The sequence below is a fragment of the Falco peregrinus genome, chromosome 10 (genome assembly GCF_023634155.1).
Source record: "Falco peregrinus isolate bFalPer1 chromosome 10, bFalPer1.pri, whole genome shotgun sequence".
Classification (NCBI taxonomy): Eukaryota; Metazoa; Chordata; class Aves; order Falconiformes; family Falconidae; genus Falco; species Falco peregrinus.
In genome coordinates, this window is record NC_073730.1 from 14,354,300 (window position 1) to 14,374,202 (window position 19,903).

General features: G+C 39.2%; 1 protein-coding gene across 2 annotated transcripts in view; it reads right to left on the reverse strand.

The window, feature by feature from the left end:
- Positions 1-330: 330 nt before the first annotated feature.
- Positions 331-19,903, reverse strand: part of PALMD (palmdelphin) — a 58,689-nt gene continuing 39,116 nt past the window's right edge. For both annotated transcript variants that reach the window (XM_055815095.1, XM_005237255.3), the window contains 6 exons: positions 18,544-18,674; positions 9,074-9,188; positions 8,179-8,212; positions 7,984-8,091; positions 6,145-7,245; positions 331-1,873 (listed from right to left, as the gene is read on the reverse strand). In XM_055815095.1, the coding sequence (XP_055671070.1) occupies positions 1,830-1,873; positions 6,145-7,245; positions 7,984-8,091; positions 8,179-8,212; positions 9,074-9,188; positions 18,544-18,674 (1,533 nt within the window). In that variant the 3' untranslated portion in view covers positions 331-1,829. The remainder of the gene's footprint in view (positions 1,874-6,144; positions 7,246-7,983; positions 8,092-8,178; positions 8,213-9,073; positions 9,189-18,543; positions 18,675-19,903) is intronic.

The following is a 19,903-nucleotide window of genomic DNA, read 5'->3' on the forward strand; positions in this document are numbered from 1 at the left end:
GCCTCCTTTCTTTTAAACTATTTTTAATAATATTATGTTGGCAGCGGTGTTTTTGCCCCCTTTTCCATATCATTTAGGTTTAACAGCACAGATTATTGGAGAAGGCAGGGAATGAGTGTCCATAGTAAACTGTGCTGTTATAAAAACTACTCATGACTACTTCATATCACTCCTACTTTCTCACTTTTTGGTGTATGCTATTAAGAACCTTTTAAGAAGATGTAAAAATAACAAAACAAAATAAAAATAGTTGAGAGTAACTCCCTCTGCTCTTACAACCAACAAATAACAGAACAAACAAGAATTAAAAAAAAACAGAATAGACATAGGGAAAGTATAATATAGTTAGATTTATTTGTTCTTATCTACTATTCCAATCTCCAGGTAACCATATCTGACAAGTCCTGAAATTTGAGATTATTACCCACTTCAGTGTGGGGGCCACCAAGTTGTTTAGAGGCTGCAAGTCAGCTGATTACTACCGTAGTGCCTCAGTATGAGGTAGTAGCTTCAGTTTCCTCCTTTGAAATGAGGAAGACCAGCAAAAAAGTTATGGTGGTTTTCTGCTGGTGCATAATTTGAGTCAGCTGTAATAACCTGAGCTTTATCTGTTTAGCGATTCAAACCTGGCTAAGACCTAGCATCATAAATCTGACTTGCATGTGACTCTTCTAGGTGTAATTGTATCTTATGGCTACTTTTAGGGCCCTTAAAACTCCTTCCTCATGTGGAACGAATTAGCTTGTTCTGTGGTGGGAGCCTTGGACCACGCCGAAGAGCTGTGCCCAGCAGCAGCTGCACCTGTAACAGACCTGTTGCAGCTGCAGGACAAGCCATTGGCAATTCAACATTTCTGATAGGAGGCTTGTACTAATTTTAGCTCTCTGGCCAACTGAAACCTCAGTATTTTTTCAGTTTTGGGTGTGTGTTTGGTGGGTTTTTTGGTTGGTTTGGGTTTTTTGGGTTATGGTTTGTGGGGTTTTTTTGTTTGTTTTTTGATGGACAGGCACTGCCTGTCTGGCAACCAGTTTCCTGGAAAAGCAGGGCTTTTTGAGCAAGCTAGGAGGTGAAACCATGCTTGGGAGGTCAGGCTAGTGTTACGCACAGGATGGATATGTGAGGTTGTGGGTGGGCAGCGTGTACGTAATATGAGGAAGGGAGCAGGGTCTGAGGATGGCTATACTGTCATATATGAAATGGAAAGGTCAGTGGAGTATGGAGCTCTAGAAGGTGGCTAAATATTTAAATGCCAGCTTCACTATTTTTGGTTTGTTCTGCTCTCACTTAGAAAGGAATGCTTTAAATTTTGGCCAAGGTGGTATGACTGAAAACCAACTTTTATATTTACATTTTTCCTGATCCTATTTCACATGTTTATTTTTTTATTTAACCAATGCTTTTACCAGAAAAATGCTGGGACAGCATTTTCAATCAAAATCAGGTAGATTGGCACATTTGAAGTGAGACAGTGTCTATGAAGTTCTGTGGAGATGGATGTTTATCTGCTTTGTGTATATAGCAACAATATATTTCTGATTGTGGGAACAGGTATGCACATGTCTGCATATTTGGATATACACTGCATTTATGGTCTTGGGTAACTTCCCACTACTTTCAGCAAAACCCAGGATGTCATTTGTGTTTGTGGCAATTGGTCAAATCTAAAATTCTGTTAATGTCCATTGGATTATGCAGAGGGCAAAATAACCCAGATGCATAAAACAGAGGAGCAAAATAAGCATTATGATCCAAAAAAGGTGTGTTAAGAAACTCTTCTTAGTTTCAGTTTGCTTGGAGTAGTAAATTTTACTTCCCTGTCATTACAGCTGTTAAATGACTTTTTTCCCGAGCTTTGCCATTCTCATCCTCAGAGCTGAAAAAGAAAACAAACAAAGCCATTGCATTTTAAGACTAACTTTGTATTTCTGATGCTAAATCTTCTTATTTAGAATAAAAGACTGCACGTACCTCCGGTTGTTAATCCAGCAGAATAAGCATTGGTTTTAGTGTTACAGAAAGAAATCAGTAGAAGGCATTAGTTCTAGTAATTTTGCAGTAAAGCGAGTATATTAAGAAATTACTCCATCATCACTATTTGAAAATTAGCACACTCTCTTCTATATCTGTTATATTTCTGTTACCTTCACTAACACGTTGCAGACAGACGATATTGTTCTTGACTAGATGCTGACAGATTAAAAGGATGCATGAATAATTAAACAAACTCTTTGTTTAAACTAAACTCCTCAGTGGGAGCTGTAACTGTTTGGAAGCTTTTTCTTTTGTGTTGATGTTCACAGAAAACTTTCCTCTCTTCCGGGTGTAGTGAGTCACAGTGGGAGTTAGTCATCTTCCTGATTTAAGTCTGACAGAGTAACAAGGTATCTGTGTAAACATCGGTATAGCTGTTGTCTGTAACTGGGTATAACGTGGGTTAGTTTGAAAGTTACAGTGCAGGGCAGATGATTAAATGTTAAGGTTATTTGTAGAACAGCAGTGTAACGCTGTAGTTTGATGTGTAAAAATCCACCCCCCCCCACCCCCCACCCCCCCGACGTTGATCTGAGAATGCAGTTGGGAATAATCTCTAGCTCTCTGGCCTCTTGGTTTGAAGAGTTACCCAAAATAGTGTGTCTCGTTCCTTCATCCTGCGTATGTGTCTGTACTGAGAGACAGGGGGTCAAAGCAGCTGTTTATTTGATTTATGCATGTCAGCAAATGTCCAACTCAAGTTATGTTTTGAATGCTGAAGTTGTTGCAAATCACTGAAGCATCTGAGTGTAACTGTATATCATAGGGCCATTGATGTTAAGCTTGGCTCTTACAAAGACCCCATGTACTGTCTGAAGGCCAGGGAATTCTGAAAGATTCAAGTCCTTGTTGTAGTTTGAGGGAACAATCAGTCTGATGCTTCACTTAAAGACAATAGTCTGTTTTTGTCTTGCTCTGTGCATTATAGAAACCTAGTATGCATGAATCTTTAGTAAAAAGTATTTTTGTGTGTTACTTTATTCAACACAAATGGACTGAAGTCTCTATTTGTTTTTTGAAGGTTGCACAGCTTCCAGTGGTAAGGAAAAAAAAAAAAAAAATCTCATCTAGACTAGCTACCTGCCAAAAGCTGTGGACCTTTGTGTCCCGTGAGAGCCTGTAACACCCTGTCAGTAGGTTTTACTGCCTACTCGGCTTCAGTTTTTCTTTCCTTATTCATTCCACTATGTCTAGCCTTCCCCCCTGCCTTGAACTTTTAGTTTCCCTGATGAGTATTGAATCTTCTAAACATTTGCATACTAATTCATTTGACTGAAATTTAAAAAAGACAATAAACTCTAATAACGCAAAACACTGGTGTCCTAATTATAGCACTGTCATCCTTCTCTCTGTATTTTTTATGTGAGGGCGCATACTTGGAGATATTGGTCCTCCACCAAACTTATAGGGAAAGGAAAATTGGTCCCATATGGAAAGAGGTATGTCATACATTTCTGTTGGTTTGGGGGCATGCTGAAAGCTCCTAATTTAATCTGATATTTCTCTGTATACATTGGGACATGGAACAATTCCCCTGCCTCCTAGTTGTCCTTGACAATTGCTAACTTTTTCAGTAACTTGCTCTGAAGGTTCATTTCTTTCCTAAAGCAAGATTGTTACGTAAGGGACCGTCGACTGTCTCCTAGTCTTGTCCTGTGCTTCCTTGCTTTCCATTCTCTTTCAGAGACTACTTAGTGCCTATTTAATGTTCAAATCCTACAATTGCCTCCCAAAGCTTTCATTTCAGAGAGAGGTTTTTTTTTTTTGTATGGTTTGTTGTTTTAGTAATGAATGGTGAGGTACCAATAATAATTTTGACTCTCCTCTTTTCACTAATAGTGTTTAGGGTGAACCTGCTAGGCTGGGCATCAGTGGCTGCTTTGAAAACAATTTTTCCCTAAGAAACAACTCTGTTTAATACATTGTTCTAGATTTAAGAGGCTTTCCTGGTTTTGTTTCCTTTTTAGAAGTCACAGTAGGATTACAGGACTGCTTGGGAAAAATTGAGTCACTTCCTGGCTTTTTCCACTGATCAAAATGTCCCAGGGAGTGACAATAAATAGATGGAGGGGTAAAGAGGAATATGGCTTAATTCCAGAATCTGAGCACTTAAGACACTCACTTGGAGGCAGTGCTGACTGTTGCGGTGTATTTTTGAGGCAGTTGCCAAACTGCTTTTAATTTAATTGGCACTGGGTTTTGCCTAATTTGCGATTTTCTCCCTGGTGTAGAATACTTACATGTAAATGGGTAAGATCGAATAAATATTAACAGAACAGATTCTCAAACATCTTTGCTAGGTCTACACTTACCCCCTCTCCCTGAAAGTCAATGTTTGTTTTCCACTAACCTCGAAAGAGGGAGAACCCATATTGTTCTGAGAATGTCTCCGAGCGTAGCAGGGAAAATGAAGACATTTCAGACATTTCTTTCAGGAGGCAAAAATAAGCAAAGATTGTTACAGACAGGTGCTCGACTAACATCTCGTGGCCTATACATGGCCCACCTGAATGGTGCTGCCAGCTCATAGTTACTTCTTGGAAACCTCTTTCCCGAGATCCGTTCAGGAGCAACCATGCAGCAGGCTGTAGGATGAACGCATTGTTTCAATAGCAGCCAATGGGTGGCTGGGTGAGTGAGTGCCACTCCTCCAGTACATGCCTATACATACATGATGGGGCAGTTAAGGGACCATCCCCATAATATAATGGGTTGGAGCAGTGTCTGGAGTGGTTTATCTTGCCTGTAGCAGCTACTTCTGCTTTCAGTTGCTGGCATAAGGGTTGGTGGCAGCAGCCTTTGGTCCTGGAGGACCAGGGAAGTGCACAGGTGGCTGAATTGGTGCTTGAGAGGAGCAAAGGTCCTTTTAAGTGATAGAAAGTTGCGGTGGCTTCAGTGATCGGAAAGGCTGGGCAGCGCTGCTGGAATATTTCAGGCTGTTGTGTGCATGACTGCACAAGGGTGATACTCCTGTAAACTGGGATCAGTTACTTACTGAACAGCTCTTCCTAAGTGGTGCATACTGATGCAAAAATACTCAAAAGGCCTTACATGATCCAATGACCACCCTCTCCTGGCTTTAGCTGTGTTGTAAAGAAATGCTGGGCTGGTAGTGCAGTTTTAGGCAGGGCCCAAACTTACACATTTGCTGTGAAATTACAAAATTATTCAGAACATAGGCTGGAAGAGGAGCAGGGATAGAATGTGGGATCAGGACCCCTGATCTTCCTAAAACTCAAACACAGCGTTCTTGCCCTGAAGCAAATGTGACTACTGTCTGAGATCTGTTGTCCTGTAAATATACTTAAATGCAGTTCAGTTGTATACCTTAAAGTGCAATGTAATCATAACGAAGAGCTTTCTGTATTTCTGGAAGATCTTGCTATTGTTCTTTCAACCTTTTATTATAAAACTTTATAGTAAGAAATGGGCACCTTGAGTGTTAATAGAATGTAAAAGTGTTGAATATAGCACTATTGACTAACCACATGTAGTGATGAAAACTATTTAGTTGTCTTTCAGAGGCTATACAAATATCTCACTCAGGTTAACAAAAAAAAAATGTTAAAACTTACATAAACATTGTCAATGCAAGGTTGGCAATGCTGGTTCCAGAAAAATGCAAAGTAAAGCTTGGTTATTAAACAGTCTTTCAGATTTAAGGAGCAGTTTGGATTATCTGGAAAGTAGTTAGAATGCAGAAAGGCACAAAAACATTCCAGTGAGGAGAGTGTTCAGAAGCAATGCTGTTAGTTACCTGGTAGAAATAAAAACTAATTCTGCTAATTGAGGTAGCATTAATGGAACTTTTAATTGTCACTTGAAAGAGAACCACTTTTAATCTTCGAAGGTTACAGGAATGGCTTTTCTGAGATAGTTTATTTTGCAAATTTTGATATGGTAACTAGTGCATTGCTAAAGATGAAATAATTAAACAATACTGAAATGCAGATTGGTATTTGTTAACAAACAAGAGCAAAGAAATGATTAGTAATTGCATATTAGTCAAGGAAACAGTCCAAACAGTAAAGTGAAACAGTTGCTAGCAGATAAGAATAGTATCAGTTTGCTACATGAGCGAACAGCAGTAACATGATTTTCCTTTTCTGTTACCTGTTAGTGAGGGATCTTCAGTACCATCTCCAGATACCTGACTGTGAAGCTGAGCACGGTGTGTTGGTGAGCTTAAGCGTTCTTCTTGTTCTCGCAGGGAGATGGAATTTTTGTGGGGTACCCTGTTCAGACTTGCACCCAGACCGCTCACAGGGTTTGTCTGAGGGACATCTGTGATTTTCCTGCTTGGTGGCTGATAAACCTGACTGTAGTGGCCTATGGGATGGTATGCTGGTTTCTCAGATTTGCTGGTGTCGTCATCATCATCATCGTCAATGATAACCAATTCTGCACGAATAACACCATCATATCGTGACAACTTTTGGTCTGCTTCTGCATCATCATCATCAATGCGCTGATAACCCATGAAAACCATTGTTACTGGTTCAGAATCATCCACGTAACATGGTACAGCTTGGACAATGCTGTAATGCACATCTTCCTCATCTTGAGGTGCAGGGGATGTTTCATTAAGACGGCAGGGGCTTAAAAGCCTTGTCTCATTGTGTCTTTCTCTTGTGTCCTGGTAAGGTTTTAATTCCTCATGTGCAGCTTTTCTTTCTTCATTATGTATCACCTTGTTCTCGGGATTAGTGTGCACTTTCTTCACTGAATGGGAAGGTACTGGAGAGGGAGACTTGGGCTTTATTACCTTTGAAAGATCAAGCCCATTCTCTTTATGTTGCTGTATAAAGGGCTCTGTTTTGGAGGAGAATTCTGTCTGATGATTGCTAAATCCATTAATCTCTCTTCTCTGAGTGTCCTCCTGTTTTGGTCCAGGGACTAATTTGTCTTTCTGAGGAGTAACTGGCCTGCAAAATTTGTTTGCATACACAGGCTCATGATACTCTGTGGGAGACTGGGAATTTTTTTCAGTTGCCTGCCGGAGCAGGTCCTCCACCTCAACAGGAGCAAGTTCATCCATCCCATTTTGTGTTGTGCTGCCATTTGAGGATACTGCATAGACTGACTTCCTGCCATCATCATAGACTTTAATTCCTGTCTCTTTAAACTCCTTTGAGGGAAGAGGTATTGTTGATAGCACTGTGTTTTCTCCTGTCTTCATGTCTTTTTCAACTTTAATTTCCATGGCAAACAATGCTGTTGAAAGAAACAAGAGCTCAAACTGATAATTCAGCAACCACAAGAAATATTACAGAAGAGTCCTGACAGTGATAGAGAACGACAGAATTAATTACCAAATACATGAAATTATCACATAGGTAACCAAAATATTGGATTCTCATTCTGAATGCCCCCTTCCATCCTGTCGAAACTTGAAGTGGAAAAAAATATTTTTGTTTGGATCTAATTCTGTGAGGAAAACTAAGCTGTTGAGGAGCCAGTTTTCATTATGCGATTGATGGAGAAAGCCAGATTTAACCTTGGCCCCTGGTGTTGTGCTAGGCAGTAGCAGCTGAGAGAGCTTAACGTGCTACGGGGCTAAAGAGTCTTGGGCGCTCAGAAGGGCTGGGAGGCTTTGTAGTAGTTGGAAAACTACCAGACTGCGGCTGGCTGCCCAGTAAGTGTAAGTGCGGCTAGAAAATGTGAAATGTATGATATGAAGGGAGGAACTACTTCAAGTTATGCCAGCTAGAGGAGTGAAATGCTAGAAAGAAGTGTAAACGTTGAAAACACTTGATCCTTATTCCCAATGGGAATTGCCTTACACCAGTGACCTACCTCTCAATTTTGATGACCTCACTGACAACACAGCTTAAATGAGAACAACATTGTCCCATCCTGTAATATTTATTCTTCCCCTAAAGTGTATTAGAGTCAATTTGTAGGAAGTCTTTGCACGTATTGACACCTTCTAGAGTTACTAATAAGCCGTACCTTGTCTCTTTTCTTCATCGGTGGCAGCATGTGCTGTACTTCTCAATGCAGAAGGCCTGAAATACTTGGGAAGGTCGGGTATGCTGGCGTATATGTAGTCTGCTGCCTCTGAATAAAGAAAATCCACAAAGCATTTACTGTATTTTCACTGACTTCTACAAGAACATTTTTAATTTTTTTTTTGTCTAAACATACCTTTTTCAACTCCTGCTTTTTCAGTCTTCACAGACTAGAAAAAGAGAACCATTAAAAATAAATGTGATTAGTCAGTTTAAGTTGTTATCTAGACAGTTAACTGATAGTTTTAACTTTTTGTGTGCACAGCTTCATATTGAGAAGGGGCTAAAAGTGAAACTGCCTAGCTGGAGCACGGTAAGGGAGGGTGAGATTTTTTCTGGTCTTTTTCGCTGATATGATTCCAAGTCAGATGGAGAAGGGCAGGACATTACAAAAGTGTTAATTGGTGATTCAGCCTCACACTGTGGCCCAAGCTGGTTGGTTGGCTTCAAAGATTGTCAAAGGCTCTACTTTGACTTTCCAGTTGTGCTTATCTCCCTGCATTTATTTAGAGAGAGTGTATGTGTAAGAGCAACCGGAGAACTGAAGTTTAGTTTCATCACTATATTTTTTGAGATGGTTTAAAGTGATTTTCAAATTTCAAAATGACTTTTTGACAGAGACTAATGATAATATTAAGTCAGGTTTCACTATAACCTCAGGGATTTGGGGGGAGGGGGTGGGGAAACATGATGCAGTTTAACTGGGCACATCATCTAAAGGAGTATGACTATGTCACCCTCTGTACCCACTCTGTACCTGTTATGTCTGTCTTTGGCTGACATGCAAAGTTGCTGGTTAGTAGCAGTGCTGTATTTTTGAGCTGTGCTATAGATGAGTAACGATAGGAATTGCTCCCCCACCCCCATAAACCAGCAAATGGAGACATTTGGGCACTTGAATAGTGTAACATGTTGACCCCTTCTGTATTTGAACTACTGTCACCTTAGACACTCACAGGAACCAGCTAATTCCCTTTCCCCTGGTTATGATGAACGAGTAATGAATTCTTCTGGAGTAATTTGACACTAACCTTTATTATGTCTTCTGTTGTTTTCTCAACAGATTTCAGTTTCTTTAAAATTGCTTCTTCCTTAGCTGAGACTTCCATTTCCTCTCTTTCCAGAGCCTCAATTTCCTTCTCCAGTCTGCAATCATAATTCCCTTTGATTTAATACCAGGCGGAGAATAACATCGCAGATTCAATACGTTGTGAATATGGACATTAGTGGGGCTGGTTCTACTTACCCTGACAAATTTTTGCTCTAATATGAAATCATCTTATAATTTCATATGCATCAGGAAACAGTGTGAAATGGTATTCTCTCTCTTTTTCTTTCTTCTTTTTTTCCACACACCCCCCCCACCATGTACCTGCCATTGATTCCTTCTGAGCCTACTTTGAAAACAGTGGCTGAAACTAACTTATTTTTCAGGAGGGAATAGATAAGAAATATAGGGCCCCACAGGATTTCCTCATCTCTAAGCAAATTTTCTCTCCTACATTATCTCAAGAGATGTGATTACTTCATTGTAATTAAGATGTAGGAATCTAGTATACAGACACCAGGATTATGAGTTTGTGTCTTAATTTTTTATGTGTACCTGCACACATGATGAAAAGAAGCAAATTTTGTTGTAAGAATGTCAGAAGGATGTTCTTGTGCCTGGTAGTACTTAAAGGGCTAGAGTACATAACCTTATATGCTGTATTTTATTATATGTAGCTAAACTGTATTCAGGAGGATTCCCTGTGGAGGAAAGTTCTAGTCAATCTATAACTAGAAGTTACAATTCCAGAAGAGCCACATCTATCAATGAAAATCAAATTACATTTGTTTTTCTGAGGGGTAGAACAGGTATAACTTTTTTTTATAAAATAATAATGACATTTTCAAGTACTTTTTATACATAAAACAGCTTTTAACTAATTTTCTAATATGTGAGTTAGTACAGCTAGAAATCATAATAGTGATGTGCTTTTCAGGCTACTTTTAGGAAGTGATAACTTCGTATTCTGTAGATTTTGAAAACTAAGCAACCTCATAGTGGGAGGATGCTCAAGAGTCTAAATTCTGAAGCTTTTTTTCCAGTCTGACTGGGATTGAAAATGAAGAATTTACAAACACCCAGGACGATGAAGGGGCTTTCAAAGAGGTGTGTATGTTCAGCTCCAAGATGCCAGGGCAGTTCTCCATGGTTTTGCATGTGTGAACATGGGTTCTAGGATTTCAAAATTCTTTGCTTTGGTAAAACAAGTGTAACAGCTTGACTGACAGCCTGAAGCTTGATTCTTCCGCGGAAGAAATCTTGGTTACAAATGCAAGTTATTGCTGATGGGGGTGGGTGTTATTATAGTGTTCCTGATAGACTAGATCAGAGCTTGTGTAGCTACAGACTTAAAAATACTAGCAAGTGTTAAGGGCTTCTTTTGGGGGCTGTGTACTAATTACTAGACATAATAGACTATACCTATTAACAGACATACATGTGTTGTTCTTTCTCACTCATCAGCATTTTGTGTACTTAATTCTCTGGAAAAAGTGCTGAAACCTCGTTTCTGGAAAGCATTCCCTTTCAGCAGAACAGCAGTCATGTAAGACACACTGGTTCAGTGTGCTAGGACAAGCAGCCGGGAAGGTTGATGTTTGCAGCATTCGCTCAAGTAATATCCTTACGAGTGTTACCGATGAATTTCCAAGAGAAAATTGGGTAGTTCACATAGGTGGATACATGGTGCATCAGGTGCTGATTGCAATTAGGTGAGACTTCCAACAGTAAGGAACAATTTTTTAAGGATCTGTTAGAGGAGGAGCCTTAATTGTACCCAGGTCTAGTCAGCAAGACCTTTGTTTGACAGACTACAAGCCTTCCTCTTATGAATAACAAATACACTAACTTTGGATATTCTCTAGATAGCAGGATATTCAGCAATTGACTTATTTCTGTCAGATTTTAGCAATGCAAAACGGAAGTGTCTGGCCAGTTGCGACTTGGCTGATGGGCTAACTGTGTTCTTAAGAAACCTTTATCATTATGTAAAAGGGAGATTGAAGCTCAGCAGTCCAGATTTTTTGGGGGCGATTTACTTCTGCTGTAGGTCTGTACATTATTTTAAAATGGTCACAGCTCCCTTTCCCTCCCTTTTTTGCTATATGTTAAATCTATGTTATATGGTTACTCACATGTTAAAGCTAAGTACAATGTTTATGGCATCTTTTCCTAATTAGGGTTTTTATTTTCATAGCTCTAAGATGTTTGACAAAACAGTTCTAACGGAAAGGTCCAAGATAAAATATCTAAACTCTGTATGTTTGTGAGATAGAGAAAGCTACGTCTGGTTAAAGAACATCTCTAAGCTAAAGTATCTCAGTCGAGTTCTTTTCTCTAAGGCAGTGACTTAAGCAGGTGTCCCATATCCTTTTTTTTTCCCTCCCTCTTTCAAGTCAAGACCGTTCCTTTCTGTGTAAGTGCATATTTGTTAAGTTTTAGATAGGAGTTTGCCATATTAACCTAGTAGTTGGGAAGCAACTTTTCCATGAAGATCTAGAATCAAGTCCAGATTTAACTCTGAACTGGAACTTGAATTGGTTTTCTCATGCTGTAGGTGAGTGCCATATAGCTTCAGCTTCCTGGTTCATCTACCTCTTCTTTTTGGGATCGATTCTGGAAGAACTTTTTACTTAAAGGTAAACCAAAAGCAAATTTCAAAACCTTCTGTATTTGAGTGAAATATGTCTTCCATTGGTTTTGAATCCATGTCAGAAATTGATTACTGTAGACTTAAGGCAACTGTAACTGATACTGCTGGGGGCTGAGATCAGTCAGAATAGTCACAACTGGATGATCTGAGGCAAAGTTACAAACAGAATAATGATAGCCTATAACACTGACAGAAAAGATTGTTTTACATTTTGATTTACTGTTTAGTATGTGCTAGGATCCACGGTATTACACCAAAGTTAACATTAATAATAGAAGCCTGTCATCCCTTTAAAGTAAGCAGACCAGAAAAGTTGAATGCAGGCTGGCAGAGAAGCGTTATTTATCTCCTGTGTGACTGCTTGAGAAGTCTGAAATAATAACACTGTGACTCTTGCCCTATATAAACCTAGATTTATATAGCTACAATAATAGGATACTACATGGACTTTTATCTGTCAGCGAGAATATCCTCTTTTTTGAAACACAAAGGAATCATAGATCTCAGAACTGAGATGTGAAGAAAGATACATTCAGGATGAAAGTAAAAGCTTAAAAAAATATTTAAAAGCAGATAGCACTTTGGACCTGAGCTCTGCAAGATGCCCTTAGGACCCTGTTCAAAGGTAATGATTATAGTGCTGAAACGTCAAAATTCTGTGATGAGGGGGATCAATACTCTTGGAGGGCTGTAAAAGAAACTAATGCAATGACCATGTGCTATTTTTGCACTTCTTACAGAATAATATTTGTCTAATATATTGAAATTTTTACATGAGATGATTGCAGTATTATCATAATGCAAAAATTAATCATTGAAAGCTCACAGAAGCATAATGAACTGAAGAATCATTAACTTATACTATGGGTTTATTTCAGTCTGGACTCTAAATACTCCTAGATGCACAGGTTGAAGAAGAGGAGGAAAAATCCTGGGAAGATATTAAAAAAAAAAAAAAGAAAAAAGGAGGGGGGAGAAAAAGAAAACATAACCCCACATAAATCAAAGATGATAAACCCCATATGGTTATCTGGGAGATCAAGAAAAGTATTATTTAAGTTTATATATGCTCTCACACCCATACCAACACCCACTTCATATGGTGATTAAGAGGACTAATTAAGTGCTTAGTGGGGCTGGGGAAAAATTCTCATACCCACGTAATGGGAATTGCATCTAGACCTTAAGTATCTCTTTGGTACTCATACTTGTGTATAAACACAGATTTTTATGGTTCATTTTCAGAGGATATTGTGAGTGTGCACACTGGAATTTGTTGAAAGGAAACTTTTAAAAGATGCAGTCTGTGTAGTTCAAAGAAATCAAAGTCCTTTTGACTTCATGCAGCTGAAAAGTTAGGCCAGCATCTCTCTGGTGTGTCTAAGTCTTTAGAAATTCTAAATCAATGATCTGTTTATGAAGTTACATCATAGTTTGTATTTGTCTTGAAAGAGTCTAGGAGCTAAGCTAGCAATTATACAAAAATTATCTTTCAATGATGCTGCTGTGTCTTGTAGAGAAATAAAGTATGGCATAGCTACTGTATTAATTCAATCCTTTGGATGTTTGTTCTTCTCTCCATAAGTAGTGTTCGTTATTTGAAAAAGGAAAACAAGTAGCATGGAGGTATGGATGGAAGAAGGAACCTTAGAAGCTGAGATACTAAATTGGAGGTTTCTCTGCCAAAGTAGTAACTGAATTAAGAAATTCTGGAGTATACCTGACTACTGCTGGCCACCAGCTGCTCTGCTGGAGTTGGCACCACTGCCACCCCAGAAGAGAAAAAAATGAATGGTTTAAGAATGAAAAGCAGATAGGAGGATACCACCATGGGGAATGCTGGGCTGGGAGGGAAAAGCAGTTTAGCAAGTCCTCACATGTTCTGAGGTGAGTCAAATGCTTTAGCAGCTCCAGAGTCCATCTAGTCTTAGCCTGCCTTCATGTATCACATTATAAACTATTGAACAGACCTTAGTTAACGTGATGTTGTGTGTGCATTTCTAAGTGTGTTGTTTAGCAACTAATTCCATCAAGAATGAGTGCTGTTGGCTGCAGATTAAATGAGAAAATGGGACTCCTAAGTTTTCAGCTTGTACCCTGACCAAGGACATGCTCACCTGTAACTTGTAACGTGTAAAGGGGGTCAATAGGACAGATAATGTAAATGCTAATTTTGGTCTGTAAACAGAGTATTCAGCTCTTTGTCAGCAAGGTGTTTCAGACCACTTGCTATTCACTGTGATGTTGATACAAAGAATGAAATTCTCCCCTTTATCAAAAAATGCTCAAATCTGAACTGATTAGCAGACATACACTAGCTCTATTTGACAATTGAGTAAGAATGTCTCAAAACAGAGGTGCTGTTTAGGAGGGTGATTGAAAGGCCCATGCCACTGTTGTAAATAATCTGCCTGCAATTGTGATTGTCCTCTCAGCAGAAAGAAACAAAGACTGGTCTAAGGGTATTCAAAAGTTTTGAAAGTGATTCAGGTTTTTTAACTGAAGGTAAACCCCGTGCAGAATAATCGGAGCGGACAGAATCTGTCTGAATCAAGCGAAGATTAATAATCAGATGCCCAGAGAAAGAATTCTGCTGAGCTTCTCAATAATGTATCTTACTGCTCCTGCATGACATGTGTCTACATGATCAGTTTAGCAATCTTTGATTTACAGGGCAGGTCAAAGATACGATTTCACATATATGTAGTCAAGCAAGCTTTTCTTAACTTGGGTGCTATCTATGGCATAGCGAAAGCAGTGTGCAAGCACTGTATGGTGCATATTTTGTTCTTTTTTGTGGACTTTGTTCATACTGAACTCTGTATTACTAGGTTTCTGTATCACTGTTGACTGGTTTGAAACTGGGCTGGGTATGTCTAAACAAAACATAACGATATCTGGAAGGCAGCGTGGATGTTCTTCTAGAGGCCTTTGCTAGACAGCTATTGAGGGAGTGGTAGGAGGTATAATTTATAGCAAAAGATGCTCAATGTGAATAAACCTGCTTAAATTCCTAGTTCAGAGGGGAGCTCCCACCTGACTCCAGGTGTGATGTTCTGCCTCCATTCTCCATCTGTGAAATCAAATGCCCTTACCTGAGTTCTTTGTGTATTGGTGAAGGTAAAAGCTGCCAAGGACTCTAAGTTGCATAGACTGTTTGGTTATGAGAGTAAGTGTATCAGTAATGCAAGTATTTCTTTTGATATCAAGGCCTTACAAACCTCCAAACTGTCTCTAGAGCTTCAGCAACGGTGAATTAAGCCTTCTTAATTCAGGGTGGCTCAGGAATGTAATTAGGAGCATTTCTATACTGATTTTCATTTTCTAGGCTGTATTATCCTGTGAAGTTATTATTGTAAGAGTGAAGACAGCGTGTCATTTTGTGTTATACTCTTTGTCAGTTAATCTTTTCATTTTATGCTGATGTAATTTGTCTGATTCATTTGACCACAAATAACCTGAAGTATTTCAGATGTATGTCAAGAAGTAGGAATTGTTTTAAGGAGGAAGCAATTTGGTGGAGCTTCCCAGGAGAAGTCATGGGCAGGAAAAAATAGTTGGTAACTGGTATTAACAACAAACGGCTGTGGAACTACCTGGTCTGCCATGAAAAAAATAAATTGCCATGAAAGAGCAGCATATATGAAGCCATAAGAGGAACCATTCACAAGTTTCATTAAGCAAGTCTAGTAAAACAAATAGCCTTATATTCTTGGAGAAAGAATAATATTTTTAATAAGAGGAGAAAGGCCACAATCTTACATTTATTGCAACTTTTTCCACTATTAGTGCTTACAGTTGCAAGTAAACTAATTTCATTTTTGTTAGCATTTAAATTGCTGGTTAATTGTCAGAGTATCAGCCATGTAGATTATACAAACATTACTTGTGCTTGTAATTAACTGAATCTTGAACTATGTAGGAGAAGAATTCGTACCTATTACATTTCTCCCTAATGCAGGCATGTAAATAGAAACTATTAAAAAACCAAAACACAACAAACAAAACAAAACCCCCAACTAGATAGCAAACCACAAACCAAAACCAACACAACAAAACAAACCTGTCATCCCTGTATCCCACCTACATGGGAAAGGAATTTTAAAATGGCGGGGGTTTGTACATGCTGAATGTTAACCAAGTGTCTGGCAAAAATTCCAGTGGGAAGGTAACAGGCACATTTCTATAATTAGTCTGTTACAGGCTCAGGCACACATCAAGTGTATGGGCTGAGGAACCTCCGTCTTGTTTGGTGTAATGTGTGCGCTGTTTGTGATGTGATGCAGTACTGAATGTGCAGTCTTGCCATTCAGGGTTATCTGCATCTAGTCCTTGTAACTATCAAAACACAGAAACAGGCTGAGGTGTTACTCCAGGATTGGTGTTGTGATTTAAGAAAGCAATCAGGGCCAAATGATGGGTTTATGGGTTTGGCACTTTCATTTCTCCTTTCTTAAAGCACAAATACATTTAGAAATCTTCCTTTAAATGCCTAGGAGCATCTTTTAAAAGACCTGGAAGCTGCTAATTCAGAAAAACTTAATGCCTTTTCAACTTTTGATCCGATCTAGAATTAAAGCAGAGGTAATATTCCTTTGTGGTGCTAATTTACCTACAGGAATTAAAGGAGGCTTTCAGATCTAAAGCCCCAGTTGGGTTGCTTTTTCACTGTTTGTAATAGCAATAAGTTCTAGTAATGTTAAAAAAAGTTTATATGGCTATATTCAGAGGAGTGAAGAGCCTCCCTATGCATGTTCGGTTTTGGTCTCTGAGGGCATAAACATTAAGGCCATTGAGCTGATGGCAAATTCAGGACAATTACAAAAACAGTTATCAAGACTCTACAACTGTAGTTACGAACACAGGATTCTGTGAGACATGGAGGTGACATTATGTATGTGAATAATCAACCCTATTAGCTGAAATCTCTGAATTAGTATTATAGGAAGGTTTTGAGGTCCTAATCCTACATTCCAAGTCTTCCCAGGGATAGGACAGGAGGGCCCTGCTGCCAGCATTGCTGTGAGATAGCTCAGTTGCAATGACTCGGGGCAGAGAAACCTAAAGGTATGTGAAGAGGTGACAGCGTAGAGCTGGATGCTGGAGATAGAGTACATTTCCTCCTAGACTATTTCACTGTTTTAAGGCAATCGATATGTCAGGAGTTCAGTAACTTCCCTTTTTAGGGGCTTAGACATTCACAGACCCTGACTATAACACTTGTTCTGTGTTTGAGCGTCATCAAATGAATTGGCAAGAGTGTAGATGTAGGTTATGTCAGGAGAATAAAAGCATCCTTCCCACAACATAGCCACACACCAAATCCAGTTCTCAACTTGGTTCTGAGACTTAAAGGCTTAAACCTCTTTTTTTGTTGTTTTTAAAGATAGCCCATCACTGCATTTCTTAGGGCATAAAGGAGAGCTCTGCTAAACCTCCAGCTCTTACACAAAGTCAGCAGGACTTTGAAAATCTACCCTATCCTCCCAGTGCCTGGAGAAGGGCTGAACTTCCAGTGGGGTGGTTGCTCCTGAGCCAGTCCTTCCCCACACAGTTCTCTTTCCTGGTGATCACACCATCACAGGGACCCCTCTTGCAGGTCCTCATAATCACAACCTGCTGGGCTGTTTTTAGAGAACACTGTCTACCTCCTACCACTGCAACAAAGAATTCTACGGAGGTGCGTGAAGAGCTGTTCTGTGGAGAAAAGTGCTTTTGAGCAAGAAGTCAGCATAATTATAGGACAAACTAGCACTAGGCTGCTGCCTCTCAGCCAAGACCATTATCATTTGTGTTGCAGAGATGGAGTAAGGAGGGAAGTGGGTGGGAGATAGCTGGGGGAGGTAGTCTTGGTGACAGCTTTGCCAGAAGAGTGTGTGTAGGAGGACAGTGGAGGAAGAGTATGGTGGAAGGCTGTGTTGTACTGAGATAGAGGAAGAAACATCAAGAAAGGATGATGAAACTTTACAGAATCTAAAGAAATGTAAACACTTAATCTTTTCTGTGAGTGCTGGTGGGTAGTACCGGTCAGTATGCCTGGATGCAGGGAAGGAGCTGATTATGTACAGAGCCCTGTGGTGTTTGGGAAAGGCTAGCTGCAGCTAACAGGCACCTAGAATCATATCGTTCGTAAATAAAGGAGTTGTATGTGAGATGTCTATGCAGTTTGATGTTAGCCCAGTGTGGTAGTGAGGCACTAGGCGCTGAGATTTGTAGGAACGTCTCTAATAAAAGGTAGAAAAAGGCCTTTACTATAACAGGCTTCTGAGAATAAATTGAGACAAACCAGAATGAAAGATAAGAGAAAATAAGGCAAGTGATACTAATGGAGCTGGGCAGCTTGCACTGTTCTGAAGTGCTGTGTTATAGTAAAAGTCGGGTACTAAAGGCTGTGCAGGATCTGGTGAAACTGAAGAACTTTTAAAACTATTTACTGATACTGAAATTCGGATTCAACAATTGCTATCTCAGAGCAAAACCCATATATTGTAGCTCACATCTAGTGAGTATAGCATGGAAGGGGTATCTGGAATGAGAGAAATAAACACTTTGCCAGGTATTTATTGTGTAATTTCATAAAAATTCACAGTATGGAAGCTTGCATTTTGTATTCTCTAATTCTAGCTGACTAGAAAATACAACAAAGATTACTCTACTCTGTACATCGAACTGCATACATTTAAGCTCTTGCTGACACTTTCATCTTTTGCAAAATAAGGAAAGACTTGTAAGAAGGGACAGTTGTAATGCAGACAGAAGGGCAGGGGTACTACCGTACTTGAAAAGGTCTTGTACCCTACCTGAAAATGTCTCGTTCCAGCTCATGAGTCTTTTGTTGGTCCTCCTGATTCTGCTTTTGCATTTCTTCTTGCTCTTTTGGAGTGAGAGAACTAAGGCCATCCAAGAGCCATTTTTCTCGCAAGGCCTTTTTCTGATGGAGAAAAATACAGACGAGTAAGTGTACTTTAAAAGTTACGCTGTTCAGTCATTTACTGTACCTGCCTTGATGCCATCAGCCTGATCCACGTTCTTGTGCTGTAACTAGCATAAGGCAAACTGACAGCAGTGAGTGCCACTAAAAAGGAAATGCTAAAAAACATTTATGTTTTGAGATTGACTTAAAGCCAAACTCATTAAGAACAATGTCCCATTTTATTAGTCCACCCAACAAGTATGTAGAGGATGTCAGTTGCTACCTATAACAGATTAATGTTTTTAAGTGGATCCAGTGGTATCTCTTTCTTCAATAAAGAAAAACAGTTGTATCAAAGTGTACCTATTACAGACTCATGTAAAAGGCTCCAATTGGATGTGCTATCATTTCATTTCAATAGACCTGATTTCTGGGGTCATAGCATTGCATAGATTCTGGGAGAGGGTATAAAAGATGAAAAGTTTCTTTAAAGAAATAATTGTATTTCTTTATAATTATTCTTTATATTTAAATTTAATATATAAAAATACATATTATTTCTATTTATTTATATAATTTTATTAAATATATTTAAAATATTCTTTAAATAAAATTGTATAAGGGGAAGAGATCTCTAGGGTGTTAGTGATGCAATGCTATCCTTCAAGTTTACAAGGGACTTGGGTAGTTATAGTAGCGAACTCGCCTCTCATCTGGTGAGGATGTATGGGGTAAGAGTGGGACGGGAAAGATGGAGCATGGGTGGCTGGTGACTGGTTAGTGTTTCAGCAGACCTGCTACATCCTTAGAACTCCGTTGGAGGAGCAATCCAGGGCTTACGTATTTAGGTCTTGACATGTTTAGTGCCTGTGGAGTTCTTTCTGTGCAGCAATGCCTTACAAATGGGTGTATTGCATGTGAACAGGTGAATGGATCTCTCAGCTGTGCTTTCAAATTTTGAAAAATATGGCTTTATGCACTAACTGCTTCCTTAGCTACTTTACAATATAAAAAGTGTTATCTGAAAGTCATCTGAGCTCTGTAAAATATTCCTGGTGTAAAAAAAAATATTCATAGGGATAAGTTCGTATTTGTAGGCTAGAGGTTGTAAATCATGCAAACTTTCTTGCGCACTTTTTATTCCCTTCAGTGTAACTCAGGAATACAAAACCAGCAGCTGCCTTTGGGAAGTGGGAGTCAGGGCTCCTTAGAAAAACTTTTTCAACAGGAGGAAAAAAGCACACATA